This window comes from Centroberyx gerrardi, chromosome 16 (genome assembly GCF_048128805.1).
Source record: "Centroberyx gerrardi isolate f3 chromosome 16, fCenGer3.hap1.cur.20231027, whole genome shotgun sequence".
NCBI classification, from domain to species: domain Eukaryota; kingdom Metazoa; phylum Chordata; class Actinopteri; order Beryciformes; family Berycidae; genus Centroberyx; species Centroberyx gerrardi.
Window position 1 is genome coordinate 14,282,425 of NC_136012.1, and position 22,123 is coordinate 14,304,547.

A 22,123-nucleotide genomic window follows, 5' to 3' on the forward strand; every position below is an offset into this window, starting at 1 on the left:
GTTCTGATGGCGGTGTGTTCGAAGATACGATACACAGAAATAGGCTGCAGGTGTAATGTGCCTTTGCCTGTGTTCAGAGCAACACCTACTCTATTGCATTCACATAGACTGCAGGTAGCGCTCATGTTGCTCATGTTGCTCATGTTGCTCATGTTGCTACAGTAGCAGCTTGCTTGCCAAAGACATCAAAACATGGTAGATTTCTTCCTCTCCGCAATGTTCATTTTGTAGGAGAATTCTTAAATGGGAGATTTGTGTGTGTGTGCATGTGTGTGCATGCATGTTTGCCTAAGTGTGTACACTGTGTCATACAGTAGGGGACCAATTTCCCCAGGGCCAGAATCTTCTCCCTGTACACATTTAGTTTGTCGACAGCTGGGCCTGCCAGGCCACAGCACCTTCACAGCAGCCACGTACCAGTGGGGTTCAGCTTAGTTGCATAACCCATCTGATTTTCATGTTGAAAGAAAACAAAGAAAGCAGAATAGAGACAGTATGGCTCTCCTCAGCAGTTTTGCACGCTTTGGTTTCACTGTGCATCTTCTGGATTTGTGTGTGTGCAAGTGGATTTGCATGTCTTTACGATGCTTTCCCTACCAGGTTTCCATTTTGGAGAGAGTGGATTTGCACAGGATGGCAACAGAGTATGATACCAGTTGTTCTCTTCTCGCACGCAAATACACCACTGCTTTTACATCACTGTTTCATCTGGACTTCACTGTAAAGAGATTTTACTATTTACTATCTTTGTAGAATGGAGTTATTGCTTGTTTTACTGAGTCTGCTCAGCATGCTTCCGATCAATAGATAGTTTTTGCCTGTGAAGTAAAATATAAGAAGTGAAGTGAATCTGTTTGAGTTTTTGTTGTGTGTGTGTGTGTGTGTGTGTGTGTGTGTGTGTGTGTGTGTGTGTGTGTGTGTGTGTGTGTGTGTGTGTGCTTGTGTGTGTGTCTGTGCTCACCCATGCTTTCCATTGTGTGTGTTTCCAGTAGATGGAGGCTGGAGTGAGTGGAGCAAGTGGTCGGCGTGCGGCGCAGACTGTTCAATGTGGAGGAGCCGGGAGTGTACCCAGCCTTCACCTGGCACCGGGGGCAAGGAGTGCCAGGGGCTCGACCTCCAGTCTCTCAACTGTACCAGTGAGCAGTGTCCTCAGAGTGAGTATACTGCAACCCACAGTTTCAGCATCAAAGGACAAACTAGGATAGACAAATCAAAGGATAAACAACGCACTTTACTGTGTAGCACAAGATACCATTTTAACCACTTTTCCACAATAGGGCCAAGTGAACAGTGTTTCTTTATTATAGCACAGCTGATAAATGGTAAATGATAAACATTTCTTATCTTCCTAAGGCATCAACTTCCAAGTATGAGGGATGTTGATTATCTGCTAATATAAGTTAAAAAATGAAATAAGTTAAAGGGGGGGTGTCCACCTCTTAAGGGACCGGTATTAACAACATAATTTTCTATAGACCATTGCCGGCTCTTCCCACATGTGTGACCTTCTAGAGGATCAGTTCTAATTAACACTGGTCTTGGCCAAGTGTCTGACAACTCAGCGCTAAGATAATATACAATCTTTTCACCTGCATTGTAGCTGTGACGCTCTCTGACCTATTAATAGAGCTGAGAATTAAACCATCTCTCTGTTCTGATTAAAACACAACCTGCCAGATTAAGTACCACAGGTCAAATCGGGCGTGAAAACACACACACAGGTGGTGTGTGTGTGTGCCATTGTTCACGACGTGCATGTGTGTGTGCCTGTGTGTGTTTGTGTGTATAGTGGCACGCCAGACTTATATTTCATTTGCCTTGTAAAACAGCCAAGTAGGATGTGTTGCTGCTCCCCATGTGTCATTAATGGGGCATGTGCATGTGCGCACTGTCAGGATTAGAAACAGCAAGCCTCATAGAGCCAAGGCGGCAGTTGAGTGGAAAGTGGCACCGCAGGGTCCGCCGCCGACCAGATGGACATGAAAGGGAGAGCTCTGTCGTTCCCTACAGATATCAAAGACGGGATGATATTCCCGCTTCCCGTCCAGAGACGATGCATCTCAGGGTGGTATCTCACAAGGAAAATGCTATAAATAGTATACCATTTGGTCGATCTGCATGGTAAACACAGATTAATGGGGATACAGTTGACATGGGCCAGTGAGTTAATAAAATGAATTATGAATCATACACTGATTGACATCATCAGACAGACTTATGTGTGTTATGCGTGGGGTTGGGTGGAGGGGGTGGATAGGCCTACAGAATATGCAGTGAGTTTTATGTGATGTTGCATTGTGTATATGGATATGCAGTGTGTATGTGTGTGTCAACCAAGAGCTGAGTGTGGCTGGAGACCGTCTGAGCAGTGACCCAGTAAGCTCAGTCGGCCCATCATCAAAGGTCACCAGCTCCTCCCCACTGAGGCAAGATATACACACAAAGATGCCAGTCATTGTCCCTCACACACACACATAGTCACTCAAAATTTACACTGACGATGCACAGCAGAGTGCTGGCCACTGAAGAATGCCTGTCCCAATCTGTTCCCAGCAGATGTGTTTCCATAGACAATTGCTGTGTGAAGTATTATAATAAGCAAAATAGCAAGACGGTTTTGGCTTGTCAGCAACTCCCATACTTCAACCATGTCTCCAGGCTATTAGCTGAGATGGAAAACTTCCCCCTGAAACAAAAGGCATCATTCTCTCCCAGTGTAATTTAACAATGCAATTGCAGAGTGAGCTATAGTTATTCTGCAACAAAAGATGTCCTCTGTCAGAGGACCTCACAAACATCTCTAATCTCTCTCATTAAGAAGGAAATGGCATATGTTAGATGAGGTTATTGTTTTGGGCATTGCATGTGTGGGAATCCATGTGCAGCAGTGAGCTTAGCTTAGTGTTACAGCTCGAAAACAAACAGATCTAACCCAGGCAGTATCATTTTCATAAAGCAAACAAGCGAAGCCCAAGATGGAGCTACCCAAAATCTCTACAGGGAAATAATAAATAGGTTGGCGTTGTGCCAGTGCCAAAATGGCAGCCAGGTGTTAGAGGGCACAAAGAGGATACTGGGAAAAATAATAGTGCTTGTATGCACAGCCACGCAAAATTAGGACAACATCAAAACAATTATTTGGCTTAATGTGCGTAATTAAGTTAATGAACTTCATTTGCAGCAGCATCCCGTTTTGGGGGGTATTAGAAATGATTAAATATTGTGTAAAGACCCTCCAACTATTAATATGTCATTGGTCTGTTTTCATATTCTGAATTTGGGGGCTAATTTGATGGCTAAGCAGCTGATGTTTCGTCATGGGTTTGTTTGTCAGGGTGGGGTTACACGGGCGGCGTGAAAAATGGCTGAGCATTTATTTTGGGCTATATTTCACCGGGACTTGCAGAGGGATGGAACGACTGTATTGTGGAGATAGTAATGGTCACGTTCACTTTGAGAGTTTTAGTAGCCATATTTCCCTGACCTTAAGAACTCCAGTGTTATTCATCTTCAGGCGAGTGACTGGGATTGGCCATGGGATGAAATATATTCTCAGCTCTCTTGATAAATGCCCAGGGGAAAGGCGCAGGAGGCTGCAAAGCTTTTATTTATCAACGTGGGAGAGAGAAAGGAGCAGGTATAGTGAGTTGAGGACTATCGGGTACGGACATTGTGCTGACTGCCAATGCCGCTCCTAATTTCGACAGAGGCCAGGTACATTGCCTCCGAGGAGATGAATTATAAGTCCATACAAGTCCATCTCGAGTCAGAAACTGATCCCTAACCAGCCAGCCCCGGAGCTAGTCTCAGAACTTCAACTGAAAGCTGAGGGAGGGGGAACAAACAGAGCTTGGCCCGGGGTCAACTTTGAAAACAGCTCATCACATCCACACATCATCCGCAGGCTGGTGTCAATCAGGAAGAGAGGTCACAGACAAAGCGAATCAAAAGTTCTTGGCTACCAATTATGTCAAGTGGAAAAGAACGATGGGAGTGACGAGCACCAGAGAGGTAAAAAAAAGATAGTGTGCGTGAGAGAAAAAGAGAGAGAGAGTTAGAGGGGAAATAAAGTAAAGCCCATCCAATTATAAAACCTGATTAGCTGTGTCAATTAAAGTGTGATGGACGTCCTTTCAATTATTGGCTGGCATCATGAAAATCAATGTCCGGACCAGAAGGAGCTGTGAGTAGTGCTGGTCAGGGTTGTAGTGAGCGTCAGGATCGTTTCGCTGTGACACCTGGCGGGCCAGATAAAACTTCACTCAGCGATGCTCTGATAAGCCTCCAAAGATTACAGACAGAACAGAGAGAGCGGGAGAGAGAGAGAGAGAGAGAGGCTTGTCTGATTGACTGACTCTTTTGTCTGGTTGTCTGTTTTAAGTAAGGATGGTATTTGGGGGAGAAAAAAAAAAGAAACAGTCAAGATACCGGATCTTTGCATCTGAGGTTAGGCAGGTGCCTTTGGTTTGCCCTTAGAAAGAACAACAACAACAACTGACTAATCCAAGGCCATGTTTATCCAATCAGCAGAGCCCACTTGGCCTGTCTCCTTGCTGAGGGGTGTTTCTTTAGCCGGAGTGCACATCACAGCAGACTGCGCTGGTAGAAGTCCAAATATCACAGCCTCGTCTGGCCTTTAGCTCTCCAAGACAATTGGATTTGGGAACTTTAATGAGAGGTCCAGCCATAGTCTCTCCCCCTTTTTTGGAGCTCATTGTGGAAGGTGTAAAGGCTGTGCAGACTGCTTACAGTTAAGCACCTCTCTGCTTCCCTGAGGTTCAGAGAAGGGGAGAGAGGGAGGGAGGGATGGAGTGAGAGGCGTAAGGCAGGCAGGCAAAAAGATGAAATGAGATGTGGGGGAAGGGTGTATCTCATAAGACTCTTCATACCTTAAGTATGGCCTGTGCATCAGGTTATGTGATGTCAAGAACAAAACACACGATCTTGTGTTTATCTTCAACCAGTCATTCACAATTGATTACATGTCAAGAGATCTCTGGCATTATGACGGCCTGCTATAGAGCCAGCCTGCATATAATCCTGCTACTTAAGGTATCAGATTGTTCTGAGATAATCACCCATGAAATAGATTCTGGCGTTTCTCTTAAAGACCGCTGTATGTCAGGAGGCTTTGTCCAAAGAAATGGATTTTTAAAGGGAAAAAGAGAAGGCAAGGACAAATGGATGAAAAGAGATGAAATGAGAGTAAGAGAGTCAGAGAGAGAGAAAGATGAAGAGACGAGAATTCACTGCTTCTGACCATTTTCCCGTTTCCTTATTTGACTCCTAGCATTCTACTAATTAAATTGTGCCATTCTTATGTCACAGATTTATTAACACCAATTAAAACTTGTCAAATTGGTGTTTCTGAGGTTAGGCACACAGTTCCTGTCGAGCAGCAGGATGTATACAGTGGCAGAAAGACACCGTCACAGTCTTGAGATATTCATCAAAATATGTCACATTCAATGCTAATCAGGTTGATTCTGACACAAACCCTTGGACGTGTTAGTGCTGCTGATTGCTGGAATGCAAATCCCACACGCTGTCACTCACAGACACATGCTGTCTCTCTGTTAGTCTTTTTCATGCTGTCTTTTCATTCTCATTCTTGTGCCTTCTCCGTCTCTGTCTCTCCCCCTTTTCTCTCCTTGCCTCTCTATTTCTGTCTCCTTCCCCTTGTTGTTGGCTCACCACACACCAGCCTACAGTAGCTTAACCTTTGGTGTGGTTCTCCATCCCTCAAAGCCACGCTGGTGAATATGTCCCCTCCGTGACTGTGTTTAGTTGACAGCACTACGCCCCCATGGCTCCCCGGGACAATGGCCCTCCACAAAGGCCCCAGGAGCATCCTCCACCTCCGCCACCAAATTCCCCCAGCCCAGGGAGACAGCCGTAGCAAATCCCATTCTCCTGCAAGACACACACACAGGCACACAGGCGCGCACGCACACAGTGATGTTTGTCAGGGCTTAGCTGTCATCTTTATACTGTACTTTTGGGAGAAAGACGCTTCCATGCTTTTGAGAGAGAGACAGTCAATAAGAGGTGCTAGAATTTCATAAGCAAATCCTTCATTTTTCCGCTGTCTCTCTCTGGAGTGGTGTTTGTGTGTGTAAGAGAGAAGTGTGTGAATGTGTATGCGGTATGTGCATTTGTGTAATAAGCCCGATATTTAAGTATGCTAATGCTGAGAAGCTGCTTAAGAAAGTAGTGTTTTTCTGCTCTTCACTTGTCCATAACTTGACATTGAGGCCGAGGCTTTTAAAGATGGTTAAAAACTAGATGGTTATCTAATATTTGCTTTGCTAATGTTGCCTCTTGAAACTTTATATCAAACATTCAGGGACACAGTCAAGCAATGTTAGACATTGAACAAGGAATTTGGAAGTGATTTCATGCTATTAAACAGATTTTTACACATTTTTAAAGAGAGACCTTCGCATCGAAGGGAATAAAAGATATTTGCCGCAGCACAGATATTCAACACTTGAAGGAATAATTCAGTCATGATTATTAATTTCTAATCTGATCTGTCGTTCTCTCCATTCGTTCCTTTTTATTCTCCTTCTCCACCCTCCTCCCTGCCCTCCGTGGGGCCTGTAGCGGCGAGCGGGGCCGAGGATGTGGCGCTCTACGTGGGCATGGTGGCGGTGGCTCTGTGTCTGACTCTGCTGCTGATCGTGGTGGTGCTGGTCTACCGGCGTAAGAAGGAGGGCCTGGATGCCGACGTGGCGGACTCCTCCATCCTCACCACTGGCTTCCAGCCCATGGGCATCAAGCCCAGCAAGCCAGGTGTGTGGGCACCGCGGCCACGCAGGCCTCCCCCCCACAGCAGTAGGACACTGTTCTTTGTTCTACCCTCCTCCTGTCCATCCATCGGTCTGTCAGTCCGCCCACTGTGACCGTGCAGCGCTCATCTACATGTACCATTGATCCTGTGTTTGTTTGTGGTTGTGGCGGTGTGGTGGTGTGAATATGTTTACAGTGGTTTGCATTCTGAACAAGATGTATTATGTGCTGTGTGTGTGTGTGTGTGCGCGCGTGTGTATGTGTGTGTGCGCTGTGTATTTGTCTGCATGACACATTATGTTTCGCCACCACCTCATTGTCAGGAAATGTACCCACTCTGTTTACTGCCTCTGTGTAGCCTCTGAGATTTAACAGCGAGTAATAGAAATACAACTGTCTGAGTTGGATGGAGATGGGAACTGGGTTGCAGTGCCTGTGATTCACCATGAAAAAAGCCTTTATACACTCTGGGTACTAAGCTCTTTCTGAGTTCTGTTTGGAATTGATTGTGTGGTTGCTAAAGAGACAGACAGCGATAGAGAGCGAGGGGGAAGAGAAAATTGACTGGCTTTTGGGTGGAATTTGTGTTTGTGTATTGTCAGTGTGCGTGAGTGTTTGTATTCCTGTGAGAGTGAATATCTGTTTGGTGGGCCATGTGTTTTTTTTTCTGTTTGTTTCAGTGTTTTGTGTGTGTCATGACAGCTTTGGAGAGTGTGAGGTCTGTCTGTGTGGTGTGCGAGTGTCTAGATGTATGAACCCCTGCCATTGATGGAGATTCACACATTTGCTTTTGTCTGTTTGTTTTTTGTTTTTTTATTCTAATAGAGAATTCCCATTTGCTCACCATCCAGCCCGATCTAACCACTACTACCACCAGCTACCAAGGAACCCTGCGCTCTCGCCACGACACCACTGGGAAGTTCTCCATGACCAACGGGCCTCTGCTGGACCCGCTGCCCAACGGCTCCCACACTCTGCACAACGGCAAGCTGAACTCTGACCCTGCTGATTTTGTGAGCAGGCTGTCCACTCAGAGCTACTTCAAAACGCTGCCCCGCGATGTGGCCAACACCTCCTATGGAACCTTCAACTTCCTGGGTGGCAGGTTGACCATCCCCAGCACAGGTGGGTGCTTCACTTTGGTGAAAACAGGTTTCTAAAGGGGATGTGTAATTCGCTGCTTGCCGACTTGGAAATGTATGTTATCAAAGCTGTTAGATGAGAAGGCAAATTCACTACCAGTCAAAAGTTTGGACACACCTGATTGAATCGTACTATGTTTTTTCATCATCTTAAAGCCATTTTGATCTAAAGGCTTATGCTTAAATGCTTGAAATTTGTTTCTTAGACATGTATAAATAGTGAAGTTGATGCCTTCACGGGCTTCAAGGGTGGCTACTTTAAAGAATCTAAAATATAAGATAGTTTTGATAGTGTATACATTGTTTTTCTATGGCACTGACGTTATAAGAGTGCTTTTATTTCATTCAGGCATTACTTCAATAGACACAGCATTGTAAGTCTGTGTTGTGTACGGACTGGGAGATTGCTATAATCCTCTGTTGGATGTCCTACATTCTGCAATACTGCACAGAACAACAAGAAAAGTTCTGTCTGAGCAATTTACCTTCTGCTCCTAAATGGAGAATTTCTGCACAAATAAGTCAAGTCAAATTTTATTTGTGTAGCACATTTCATGCGCTTTTATTGCTTTAACATAAAAACAAACACAACAAAACGCATACAAGAGCAGTAAGTTTATGAGACCTGCTTTATCGACACGGTGTCCCTCATTGGACATTACTGGGGAGAATTTATCAATAGCAGCTCAGTCCCATAAATGTCTCACCATCTCGTTGAGACCAACCCAGTCAGAGCATTTAGCCTTCAAACCTTGTGCATGTGGCTTTGTTAATAGGTTTGTGATAAGACACATAAAAATGCTGTAGTGTCTTTATATATAATAGTTTAGTGCACATGCTAGATTTTGGTCTATATTACTAATTAATATATTATGTTTATGGTGTCACAAGTAGATATAATCTTGTTCTTAACAACTATTAATTATTTATTAACTATTTGATGACTTGATAATAAAAGGGGATCGTAGGTGAATAAAACAAGGAAGATGCTTGTTTACATCCACCCCACTTTCATTCAGAAAACAAGGCATTTCCATTTACTGTATCCCAGCTATTATGTTAATACATTATTACATAAATAAGCAATATGAACGCAAAGTAGTGCAGTGATTGCTACAGTATAAAATGAGGAGTTGTGACAAACACATGGTACTCTAAAGGATTCCTAGAAAAAAAACTAGAACAAATTATTCCAATTAGGCCCCTCACTTACGACTGCGCTGTTTAAATTTATAGCTGATGCCCACAGCGATTTGTGTCAGTTGTGTGCTAAGAGCATAGATAGAGGAATAGAGATAGTCCATTAAGGATTCTTCTGATAAAAGATAAAAGTCCACCATCATCAGTTCCCTCTTTTGCTTCCCCACTCTACATTAGCTGAGTACTGCGCTTATATAATTACACTGGAAGACAGTGTTTTGACTTGGCTTTTTGTAGGCTGTCCAGATTAGTGGATGACAGTGCCAATATGCCAGCATCTTGAGGGAGAAAAGGTCTTTTTCCTTTTTCCATCTCTCTCTCTCTATCTGTCTTTCTCACTCTCTTCTGCTCTCTTACAGATATTGTATGCATGGATTAAGTGAAAGCCATGTAGACTACACCACGCATTGGCACCCATCTTCTCATTGGGAGACACAAAAAACAGCACTAGCATGCATCCACTCACAAGAGATATCCCCTCCCTGCACCGCCGTTTAGAGCAGACACATGGAAGACATGGTTTATGGATACAGACATGGCTGTGAGCACTCATGCACCTTTTCCTTATTCAAACAGATGCTTTTATGGCGAACAGACCCGGTTAACAATCCAGGGACACTTAAGAGCGTGTCACATATCCACTGTTTGTACTATGTCTTAAATGGGATTCTAAGTGGATAATTTTGCCATGAGAATCGCAGCACAAATGCCACAAACACTCAAACTACCTCAGATAGCTCTCACTATTCTCCTAGGTGCATTTCGCCACTCTCTTGGGGAAGTGCAATTTTCCTGGAGTAGTCTGTTCCATGGTCTCAATTATCTACTTGGTGGCAGACGGAGGACATTTAAAGCGCGTCTCAGTGTGAGCTTTTGTCTCAGCTAATTGTTGACCGTGGGGACGTGCGCCGCCTCGGTTGCCGGTGCAGAGATTTGCATCTACTGTACCTGGCGGAGGCTGCCTCTGACCTTCAGACTAGATTTGTTTTTGTTTTTGCGGCCACACAGTTTTGTTGAGTGGGCTGGCTTCCTTTGTGGGATGACAAAAGCGTTGTTCAGTCAGAACAAATGAGCCTGTTCCCCCCCACCCCTCTCTCTCTCCCTTTGTTGTTATTTGCATTAGGAATCAGTCTGCTCATTCCTCCCGAGGCCATCCCCAGAGGAAAGATCTATGAGATTTATCTCACTGTTCAGAGGAAGGAAGATTTAAGGTGGGTCTCTTTAACACTGCCTAACTGGCAGTCTTCCCTGGATGCCGCTAGGCTGTTTGTTTTGATGCTCTACTGTTCCATTAGGAAAGGCTTAAGAGTCTGTGCCAGTACTGTGGAGGAGGGATGTAAATAAATAACGTACCCTTTTACCAGGATGTGCACTATTTAAGTTAAATGAATTGTTTGGAAAACACTGTTTATCTGGCTTGCTACATTCAGCCTCAGAAGGCACAGTTCATGTAGCATGCTGTGATAGTGTAATGTTAGTATTCAGTCATCACAACTCGGTCCAAGTTGGTGGGCTCAGCAGGCTGTCATTTTTTTTTCTATCACAGATGCTAGATAAGTTGCAGAGGTGACAGTATCATAGCCTGCTTATAAGAGACCAGTAAATTCTCACAAATACCTCAATGAGTAAAAGCCCTTCTCTCATCTTCCATTACCATTCATCTTGGTCCGGTTGCGGCCCTCCACCCTGTTCCCTACGCCCCGGACAGGTTGCCCCTGGCCGGCTGCCAGACCCTGCTCAGCCCCATTGTGAGTTGCGGCCCCCCAGGGGTGGTCCTGAGCCGGCCAGTTATCCTCAGCATGGACCACTGCTCCGACGCCTGCCCCGAGAACTGGGCCGTCCGCCTCAAGAAGCAGAACTACGAGGGCACTTGGGAGGTGAGACAGCACTATATCTCCAGCAAAACTCCTCTACAGAAATTTGCAACCCAGTGAATTTGGAAAGTCTTACCTGACTTGCTCAAAGCTTTTCATGGAAAGTAGAAACTTGCTCAGCAGCGACTTGAAACTTGCACTGGAAAGCTATCGGTGCTGTATAGAGGCAGTTCTAGCAGCACACATTCGCTCTATAGGGCTTAGATTATATCGACTATCAGGTGTGTTCCTGTTGGGCTGGAACAAAAGCCTGGATGCACTGCCTCTCTCCAGCAGCAGAGTTGCTAGGCAACATGTTTCTCGAAACAGAAATATTTGTTAGTTCTGTAAGCAAATTACTGATCCTCAAAGTACTCTTCTGAGTGCTCCTTGACCATCTTTGACCGCTGCTTCCAATTACAGAGTTCCCTCCACATTTACTATCCATGAAATTTGAAAGCACCCAGAGCTGCAAGACTCCAATCGGACGGAGTTGGGCAGAACCTCTTTTTGTGTCTACACATGTATACACGCTTGCACATACACACACGCACGCACACACACACACACAAACAAATGCGGTTTGAGGCAGTATACCCATCTCAACAATCCAGAGAGATTGGAAAGGGTGCTGGTGGGCTTTGGAGTGTTAGTAGGTCTTCTTTCATGTTCGATATTGTGCATAAATTATTCAGCCTCCCCGTGTGTGGCGGCGGTGGGGTGTCTGTGGGATGGATTGGCCTGTCTGAGGCAGAGGTTAGACCAGCACTTTTAATCATCGGCTGGCCCAAATATAGCCCAACGGCCTGCCTGCGTGGCCACCACAGGAAAAAGTGCCAGGTGGACAAAGGAATGAGAGTGCAAACATCCATAGAGAGAGAAAAAGACAGAAAAGAAAGAAAGGGAGACAATGAATAACAGAGAGGCAATGCAGAAGAGCAGGTAGTGTAGATCTTGGGATATAAGAGAAATCATTAGAGGGAGTGGGACATTGAAAATGAGAGAGAGGCTCAGGTAATGAGAGAAAGACATGAAGAGAGAGTGAAAATAGATAACTGGGAGAAAAGACATGGAGAAGCAGGAGGAGAGAGGGAAATGAATTGCGTGCAGGTTGAGTAAGTGGCAGCGTAATTGAGCCAACTCTCTCTCCCTGCTACATCCGAAGAAATATTAAGATGATGAAAAAGCGGGACTCCATTGTGGTTGCATAGGAAATGAATTGTGTCAATACTAATTCTATTGATGTAGATGGTGTCTGGTTGGATCGATCCTAGAGGGGGGCTGATGGAGCTAGCTGGGCATTTGGCAGGCAGGATGCTCTCTTCAGGTTGATTGGCTAATGGGAAGAGTCAGTTAACTGGCATGATGGGATTTTAGAGAAAATGTTGTCACCTTGGGTCCAATTTGTCCCCATCAAATTAGACTGGAAAGCAGAGTGGAATTATGTGATAAAACTGCTCCTTGCTGTGACTGGATGTGATATTTTTGCAACTCTGTCGTCTTTATTAGAGATACAGTGAGTGATGCAGATGCAGTGCTTAAGTTCTGTAACAATGCAAGCTGAATGCAAGATGGTGCTGTTTGGAAATCTCTCCTTCGTCTCTTTGTGTGCTCATTGGCAAATTAAAGGACCAGTTAATTCTTGGACTGCCTGCTGTAACATTTTTAAGACTCTTCGGCATCTGGCAATTATTTTGCAGGTAATTTGGGAAGTTCTTTCCACCTTTGTTAACGAATTACAAAGGCTGACGGAAATCCCCATAATCCAATATTTACTGGATTTCCATGGCCATTTCTTTCCCTCTAGAACCATCTATTCTTGTCGGGAATCTATCGGAGTCTCCTTTCATGTCAATCGAGTACCTCGTTCATGCATTATTTAGTAAATTGATGGTGTTCTATAGGATGTGTGTCTTTGTGTGAAGATATGTGTGTCTATATGTCAGTATGGAGTAAGCATACTGCAGTGAAAAGGGAATTTGAGGAAGGAACAAAGCATTCCCTTTTCCCAACCCTAAAGCGTTACCCAGACACTTAAAGTATGTACACATGTGCCTGACCCATGCAACTGCCCCAAACTACCTTCCTAACAACCCCGCACAAACACACACACATACATGTATACATCAAATATCCAATCAAACACATCACCCCTGCCCTCCTTCATATATCGAGTGCTTGACCCGCCACCCACACCTTGTCCTCTCTCCCCCCCTCCCCTCCTCCAGGACGTCCTGGTGATGGGGGAGGAGCTGGTGTCGGAGCCCTACTACTGCCAGCTGGAAGCGGAGACGTGTCGGGTGTTCTCGGAGCAGCTGGGCCGCTTCGCCCTGGTGGGAGAGTCCCTCCACATGGGCGCTGCCAAGCGCCTGAGGCTGGTGCTTTTCTCTGACGCCTACTGCTCCACGCTGGAGTACAACATCAGGGTCTATTGCATGGACGACACGCAGGACGTCTTCAAGGTAAATCGTGACAAATGGGAGTGCTGCTGGTAATTCTGTTTGGCTGGCGGTTTCCTAGCCTCAGATTGCAAGGATCGAGCGGTTTCGCATCAACTGAGTGATAGGTAGACTATTATGTGTAATAGCATTGTCTGTCACGTTTGGAAGGTTAGCAGAAATCAGCACAGACATGTAGGAGTTAGACATAGCTATGGTAAATTGAACAATATTGCAGGCCTGATTACACCATGTGAAGTTCAAGGATGTGTGATTTGTGCAGCTGATGTTCTCTCCCAAGTATATTGAAACAATGCATATGTCCACCTTAATCACTGTATAGAATCACTGTGCGTGTGTGTGTGTGTGTGCGCGTGCGTGTGCATGCATACAGGGATATATTCATTCCATGCAGTCAGTGGTTCCGCCTGGCTGCCGTGGGCCAAGAAGTTTCCCATCACTTTGCACAACACCATATTTCCCTTCTCTTTTTTGCTCTCCACACGGACGGAGTATAATCAAGCGCTAATGCCTTCCTCCCTCCCCCGAGGACTGCCTCTGAGTAGCCTGTTAAGATTTCATTTGCATGGTTAATTAGTAAATTAAAAGGAGAGCCTCTCCCAATCCTTTCCCTGCAACCCCCGTGCTCCCTCTCCCCACCTCTCCATCTCCCCACCTCTCCTCCACTCCCAAGCTGTTCCTCTTCCTCTGACACCACCCACAGCCACAAGTGCCACTTCCCATTCGAGTCCACTCTTGCCTGCCGTAATGGCTGACCTCCTTGTACAGAGGTGGGCCACCAGCACAATCTATGGATGGCTGCGGGACATAAACCATGGAAAGTGGTAGGGGCTTTGTCTGAAATTAGCACTCACACATTCAGGGAGCTGAGATTAGATGAGGACTCTGCACAGGCTGTAGTGATGGGTGGGAATTACTGAAACCTCTTCTCCCTTACCTCTCTCCATCTTTCCATTTTGTCCTGCCTTTATCTTTCTCTGTTTCTGACAGCTATCGCATGATAGCAGACATGCTTAAGGAAGTGGTTGGCTGACATTCAACTGTACTCAAATGTATGCATATACTGTATGTATGTATGTTAATGTACTGTAACATACAGGAGATAAAGACTATAACTGAATAGGTGGCAAATCTTTAACTGTGAACTATGCGGCTCTGCAGAGGAAGTGCTATTTCTTGCAAATAGATACTGCACCTTATGTTTACTTGGTATCAAAGCGGTTGTAATGATGGGGTTCTCTTTATATATTCAGATCATCAGGTGACCCGGCGGTGTTTTGCTGCAGTGTGACTGTTTGTTGAAATGACCTTGTATGTCCTGTGTTGGATGCAGGAAGGCTGCTAGTGCACAAAAAGACTCTCTCTCTCTCTCTCTCTCTCTCTCTCTATCTCTCTCTCTCTCTATCTAACTCTCTCTCTCTCTCTCTCTGTCTCTCCCTCTGGCTCGCTCTTGCTCTCCTATTCTCTTGCTCTCTTAGCCAGGAAAAGGACATCTGAGCTTGTTGACTCCAGCACTTGTGCTGCCATACTCTGCGGCTCCCTTGACGCCCTTGAGTGCATTAGCTCCCCGTCTCTCACACAACCTGGTCCTGTGGTAAGCCACGGCGTCTCCAGGGTTTTGTAGTTTTTAGTGAGTGATTTAGAACGTGGCCCACGCTGTTTAGTAATCTCGACTTCACACTGCTCTTGGTGCTATTACGGAGGGAGCAGTTCATTTAGCAAGTACATTAACCACTTTGAGTGGAGATTAAACTTCCCTGGAGAGGTTCAGCCTAATCACTAATCACTATCTTTAAAATGCACCATTTATGATTAGACTTTCACTATAGCTACCATTAGAGTTAATTGTAGTGTGTAACAGTAGTGGGGTTAGCAGTCGGTGGTACCGTGGTGTGGCACAGCAGTATTTTTTTATGTCTTTATTGATGTATACCTCCAGCCCATGCAAATTTTTAAACAGAGTTTGGACACTGCAAAGCATTTCAGACAGGAAGTCAGCTTGCCCTGTATAAAACAGATTCTGTACTTTGGATGGGGGATGAGAAAGTGCCTCTGTGGGTTTTGACGGTGCTGTGCATTTGGCTGCCTCGCCTGTTGGCTGTTCAATGGCAGGAGGAACTGTAGAACCACAAGGGCTGCTGAGTTTTTCTCCCCAGCCCCATTGCTGGCTGTCAGTCTCCTGTGACAAGCCTCCGTCAGCTAGAATGACGCATGCACACACACACACACACACACACACACACACACACGCACAAATGCATGCACCCTACACTTAGGCTGCTCACACTGTACCATGCTATCTCTTATCTCCCAATTAAAGCAGATTAGAACCAATGTTATTGTCTTTGATCCTAAGTGTGCGGGGGCTCTGGGGAAACGGTGACATTTCCGTCTGATGCTTGTCGTATGTTAGCGGGGCTCTGCCGGGACCAATTAAGTTAATATTTAATGTGTGTCCCACTCTTGATGGGCCCGGCCAACGCTGGCGCAGCAGCAGAGGAGACATGATCGGCGTTTGGTGGCGCCCTCACTGTGCACCGCGTTGTTCCCGGCTAGACCTCTGGGGAGAGCATCACTGATGTTCTGCCATCCCACATCTGAATGAAACACCTGCAGTGGACCAAGACTCCAGCTCAGTACAGAGGCAGACATAAAACCAGTGTTTAATTAAACTGGAAGGGTGCCTGACAAAGGATCTTTTGGTTTGGAATCTGCTGGAGTTCGGTTTTTTTATTTTTTTTATATATTTAGCACCGTTAACTGTGATGTTCAGAATCTGTCAGCTCCCGTTATCAGGAATAAAATGTGCGATAGCTGCGCCACTGCGCATCGTCTAAACTGGAATAGTGGAACGATAATAAAATATCACAGTGTATATTGATAGCCAAATGTTTACTCTGCACGCCCACATGTCTGTGTATTTATAAGGGCTATGTTGTTGGGCATTGCCTTACAGTAGAGAAATATGCAGGATGCCTGATAAACCACCTACTCACTGTCAGATTTATTTTTACAGAGGTTCAAGCACAGCTCCATTCTTCTGTACTGAGCAGTAGACTTCTTGAAGGACCGTCAGAAATACGGACTTAGCAGAGTTGGTAATGAATAATTCTTTGGGATTTTAATATTGTTTCATCATTCATCATTTCGTCATTATTAGGTAATTCAAGTGAGTTTAAAGTGACGTTTAATAGCCGTAACATTCCCAGGGCTTCATTTGGGCTCAAATGGAAAGGAAATGGTTCAATTAATTCCCTTTGTACTCCCAGCATTGTATTTCAGACTACAAAAGTCATGCTTTCATCAATATTCATGTAATGAGGGCAATTGTTTCAGCTTTTTTTGTCTTCTAATCGTAAAAATGTATTTTCTATTAAATGGGTATTCAATAGATGTCCTCAGTCAGTTTAATAGTGGCTCCTGATTCTTTTTTACAGTACATGACCTCAAGCTATGATTCTTATTTATGTTTGAAAGGGCTCACAAACTGTTTCTTACAGTCTTCTTACAATAAGGTTTGCTAGCTAGCACCTGAGCAGCAAACTACATATGTGCATTGATGATTTGAAATCTTTTCTTGCATCTATCAGAGAGGAGGAAACCACTTTGTACAGAATGTAATACAAACAATTGGTCTGATCCCTGCGTCAATAGTTACTGGCAAAGAATTCCAGCAAAAAGGAGAAGTGCATAACCCGGTAATTGCTGGCATTAAGTTAAACAAGACAGTCCGCTTTATCACTGCGCAGCTGAGAAATTGTTTCCATATTATATTTCTGTGTTCCTGTATAGTGTTTTTTCTCCGTTCCTGCTCTGTGATTTATCAGGCAGAATGTGCATCTTTTCCCAGGCAAACAGAGTTCCCATTTATAACCAGGCAGACAAGTCCCTTCTATTTGTAGTTATTAATCAGAGTTGACTGTAGCGGGCATGGCCACTGGAGCTCAGACTGATAGACTCTCAGTCAGAGAGGAAAAGCCTGTCACATCCTGCTGACAAATACACAGATTTATGGAGCCCACATAGCCAGGCTAGTCTCTATATACAAATGCATTTGCCTGAAAAAGAGCAGCTCTGAAAATGGATAGTTGCTATGAATGCACATTTTTAAACACATGGGGATATGGCATTGCTAAGGGTGGCGGGGTGAGAGCGAGTTTATGGGGATATTAGCGCTCGGTGATTCTTTATGTATCTTTCTATGTTTCAGATGACTTATAACCTTGACTAATTAACTGATTAAACGCTGACTATAATCCCTGTCAGATCTAGTTAAGATGGTCACAGTTAAGAACAGACAGATCATTAGAAACCAAGCCAGAACAATAGACGCAGCACATTGCGAATGCTCGACCTTGCTGTGACAAAAATGTCACAGTGCAACATCAGGGGGTTTAGGATATTTTGATCTGTAGCTTCCAACCCTTTCCGTCCTCTTTATGTAGGCTTCTGCTAATACTTTGATTTGTTTAGGGCATGTTTCTTTTTCTGCATCCATTGGCTGGCTGTTTTGTTGTGAGAGAGTTTGGTGCAGTTACTAACCTCTTTCTGTCAGCACCAGCCCGAAGAGATTAGCTGTATGAGTGTCTCTTGTTTCCCGGTGGAACCGGGCCCCAGTCCATCACAGTCCCAGCACTGAGCTGCGTCTTTGGGCCAGACAGAGAGGATGAGGGGATGGGGGGAGGGGGGGAGGATGAGTGAGAATGGAAGGGGGGTGGAAGTCGTGGAAAACTGTGGCCATGATTGCAGTAATCCTGTTATCTCTCCTACTAAAGCTGGCCACTCTAGTGACCTGAAGACACAAATGTTAAGCTGCCTCTGTCTCTCTTCTCTCATGCTTCCGCTCTTTTCACTCCCTCTTGCTCTCTCTCACTCTCTTTTGCCAGCCTCATTGAATGTCAGGGGGTGGTCTTGGCTTCGCCTGGCTCTAAATTCACAGTCTTCACACACACCACAGGCTATCTTTAATTCCGTCAGAACAAAAGGGGTTTTTCTCCTGCAGTACTTGGACTTCTTGCCCATCTCATGCATCTTAATGTTTCCACTGTTGTAAAGGGTCACGGTGTCCAAGAGAAGTGCTCTTCTCATCTTCAGTGAATGGAAAGACAATTTGGCTCTCAGCTGATGATTAATATGTGATTTGATATACTAATTCAAACCTTGCATCGTTTCCCCCAGAAAGAGTAAATAATATGGTCGAATTTAGCTTCTCATCTATTAGCTCCCTCACATTGTCATTTGTTAACAGGATAATGGGGCGTAAAGAGGGCCATTACTCTCTCAGTCCAGAACATATGCTGAAATCCTGCGCACACACACACACACACACACACACACACACACACACACACAGGCACTCATAAACAATACACAAGCAGGACAAGTTTCAAAGCAAGGACACACACGCATTTCGATGCACCTAAGGACAGGACCAAGTGTATTATCCTTTGCTCTGTTGTAGCTCCTCATTTGAACCCAGCCGGCTCAGTCATGTCCAGTCCCGTCGCAGTAGAGTGGGTAGAGTGGCGTGTCCTAGACCTTGTTTTTATTGTAATCCTGCCGTGTTTGCCCTGAACCTGACCACTGCTAGACGGGAGAGTTAGTATTCATGCTAGTAGCTAGATGTTGATAATAGGATAATTGGCATTCAGCTGTCTTTCTCTTGCTGCCAGGCCTATAGATCTGCTGCTAGGTCAAAGTCCCGATCAAAGTCCACCAGTCCCAATTTGCAATGCTAATCACCCCCAACGAATAATTGTTCTTAAGAACTGTGTTAAATGAACCTCTCTGGAAGCCCCCATAATGTGCCTTTTGTCTGAGTAAGAGACATAATAGCAGAGGGCTTTTATTTCTGTAGAGAATGCACTGCCCTCTGTTATTAACTCATTAGACCTCAGCGCTTTGATTCAGAGCCATCGTCTGACCTCCCCACTCTGGGTAAGTGGCCTGGGTAACCACACAAGGCTTCAGCATGGCACTACAGTAAGGAGAATATTCCAGCCGAGCCACACTTTTGAATCGGCTCCTCGTACATTTTTCTCATTCCGTGACGTTTGGGTGAATAGAATAAACCAGTGGAAATGCAAGAAATCAAGATAACCACACGGGGAATAATATTTATGTGAACAAGGAGATAAGCACTAAGCAAACATGGAAATTAGCAAAGCACTAAGCAAACGTGGAAATTAGATTCTCAGGCTAAACTGAAAAGTGCTCAGTCAGTGAAAGGGAGATGAAATCAAGTAACAAAGGCAGGTAGAGATTCCAAAAGGATAATTAACAGCTTCCTTTCCATTATAATTGGAATCAGTCTAGCCCATTCCAGGGAAAGAGTGCAGAAAATTGAATCAGTGGTGTGCAGATAGAAATCGCTGCCATTCTCCATCTTAATTAGATGTCTTTGCTCAAATCATACCATGGGCAGCCATGCTGGCATGGAGTGTTCTTCAACATATGGCCATTATCTATGCACACATCTCCCTCTTGGAGCTGTTGTCTTTGAGAAATGTCTCCTAAACTCCAAGGCACATTCTCACAGACTGTTTTCCCTCTGCTGCCATCTTGTTTCCCTCTTCTGAGAGATGAAAAGAACATATCCGATTTTCAAGGTCCTCCCTTACTACTAATTTCAGAGATCTGTTTTTCTCTGTTGTAATATGTTCCTTTGATTGGAGTGTGAGGTGGTGTATGTGAACCCCATCCAAAGTATTGGATTCTGGAGGACCCCTTCAGCGTAAAGCATCCAGCTCAAAATAAATTGATAGATCAGAGGAAAATGCGGCGGATATTATCATGCCATTCCAGATGGTCATTTGGATGGCAACAAATGGTCCACTGAGCAAGTCCCACAGAGATTAAAATATTAAGCATGCATTTACAAATCTCTCCTGGCACAAAAACAAAAATGAAATTAAGGAGATTCGCCATGCGAGAACAATGAGCAGTTGACTAATGGCTTATTCACTTACTTCATCACAGCCCAGGTAGCTAGTAGGCCTGGCTGGCTGCTGTATTTGCATGCTAATGCAATTCCTGAGAGCAGGCACACACACACTGAGTCAGGGAAGTAACCTTGTAGTGACATTAAAGCGCTGTTAAGACAACTCGGTCCAACCTGCTGCGGCCTCATGCAGAGACACTATCTTCTTGTCCTAAGATGTATGCCTGCTCCATGTTCCTGGTGTGTGTGTGTGTGTGTGTGTGTGTGTGTGTGTGTGTGTGTATGTGTGTGTGTGCACATGCCTGTACACGCGAATGCTTGTGCGCAAGCCTTAGTGTGTTTGTTCATCTGAGTCCACATCAGCTTCAATTTGTTTTTTGTTTATAATCCATACTTCTGTGTTTGTGTGTGCTATGGACTAAAAAATCCTATACTCATAAACAGAATGAAGGTGATGTGTACATACACAGTTAAGGATTATTTTGCACATTTGCACCTGCCTGTGTGATGTTGGGTGTGATTGTGACGGTGAATGTGCATGTGTGTCCGCACAGTCCTGATGGCCCTGCTCTCTCTCTCCCTCCCTCTCTCTCTCTCTCTTCCATCAGGAGGTGATGCAGATGGAGCGGCAGCTCGGGGGTCGGCTGATTGACGAGCCTCACGTCCTGCTTTTCAAAGACAGTTACCACAACCTGCGCCTGTCCATCCACGACATGCCCCAGGCCCACTGGAGGAGCAAGCTGCTAGCCGGCTACCAGGTGTGCTGGCTGGCCCGGGGGGGCTGCAGGGGCAGGGAGTCGCTCCACATCAGAGTGGTAGCAGGGAGATGTAATACAAGTGCCTGGCTGGATTTGTCGAATTTGTGTATAACTAGTTTTATTTTTTTTGTATGCGTTGTGTTTATATGCTATTACTCATTTAAAATCCATGTTGTCTCAAGAGTGTTTTTTAGACTAGCAACCCCCAAAAAATTAGAGAAGAATAGAGTAGGTGTCAGCAAATGTTGGGTTACTGAGTAATGAGACGTTCCTCAGGACCAAATTTTTATTGTTAATGAGGGTTCATGGTCTAGTTCCCTTTCTGGAAAGTTGTTTTATTTTTAGTTGGGTTTGAGTTTTAATTAAGCATGTTTTGGTTTTGCTCCGGTTGATCACTTTAAAGATTCACATTCTTTTTCAGTTAGTTAGTGCACGACTTTTCAGTCCAATAACCTCTCTAGTCTTGGCAATGTGTGCAACTTCAAGTCATTGTTTGAACTTAAGGGAACCGTTTGTGTGTGTGCTGCATGCAAATATGTGTGTGTGTATATTTCCCACATGCATATATGGACAAAAACATGCACACACACGCACACATCCGTTTGAGGCGTATATACAGTACATATATATGTACATATGTTGGTTGTGTTAGTGTGTGCAGTAACCCAGAGCTCCAAGCTGATTGATTATACTCCCTTATACCGCCCTTCTCTCAGAGGGAGCGCAGATGAAATATAGAACAGTATGTAAATATGTGGAACTTCACAACCTGAATCTTGGAACCTCTCCACCTCTCCCCCGCTCCCGCACGCCCGCACCCCCCCACACCTGCCCGGCCCACTGCACTGCAGCCCGGCGACAGAGAGACGAGGGCTGTTCAGAGAGGACTAGAAAAGGCTCTGGCTGTAACTATGTGAGCGCAGAGCACCGGGTCCCCAAAGAGAGCACACAGGCAGTGCCAAGCAAGCAGCGGCAGCAA

General features: G+C 45.0%; 1 protein-coding gene across 1 annotated transcript in view; it reads left to right on the forward strand.

The window, feature by feature from the left end:
* unc5a (unc-5 netrin receptor A) overlaps positions 1-22,123 on the forward strand; it is a 115,482-nt gene that overhangs the window by 89,327 nt on the left and 4,032 nt on the right. The window contains exons 7-13 of the mRNA XM_078289067.1: positions 990-1,154; positions 6,607-6,837; positions 7,618-7,917; positions 10,258-10,345; positions 10,843-11,011; positions 13,216-13,449; positions 20,995-21,144. Of these exons, the coding sequence (XP_078145193.1) occupies positions 990-1,154; positions 6,607-6,837; positions 7,618-7,917; positions 10,258-10,345; positions 10,843-11,011; positions 13,216-13,449; positions 20,995-21,144 (1,337 nt within the window). The remainder of the gene's footprint in view (positions 1-989; positions 1,155-6,606; positions 6,838-7,617; positions 7,918-10,257; positions 10,346-10,842; positions 11,012-13,215; positions 13,450-20,994; positions 21,145-22,123) is intronic.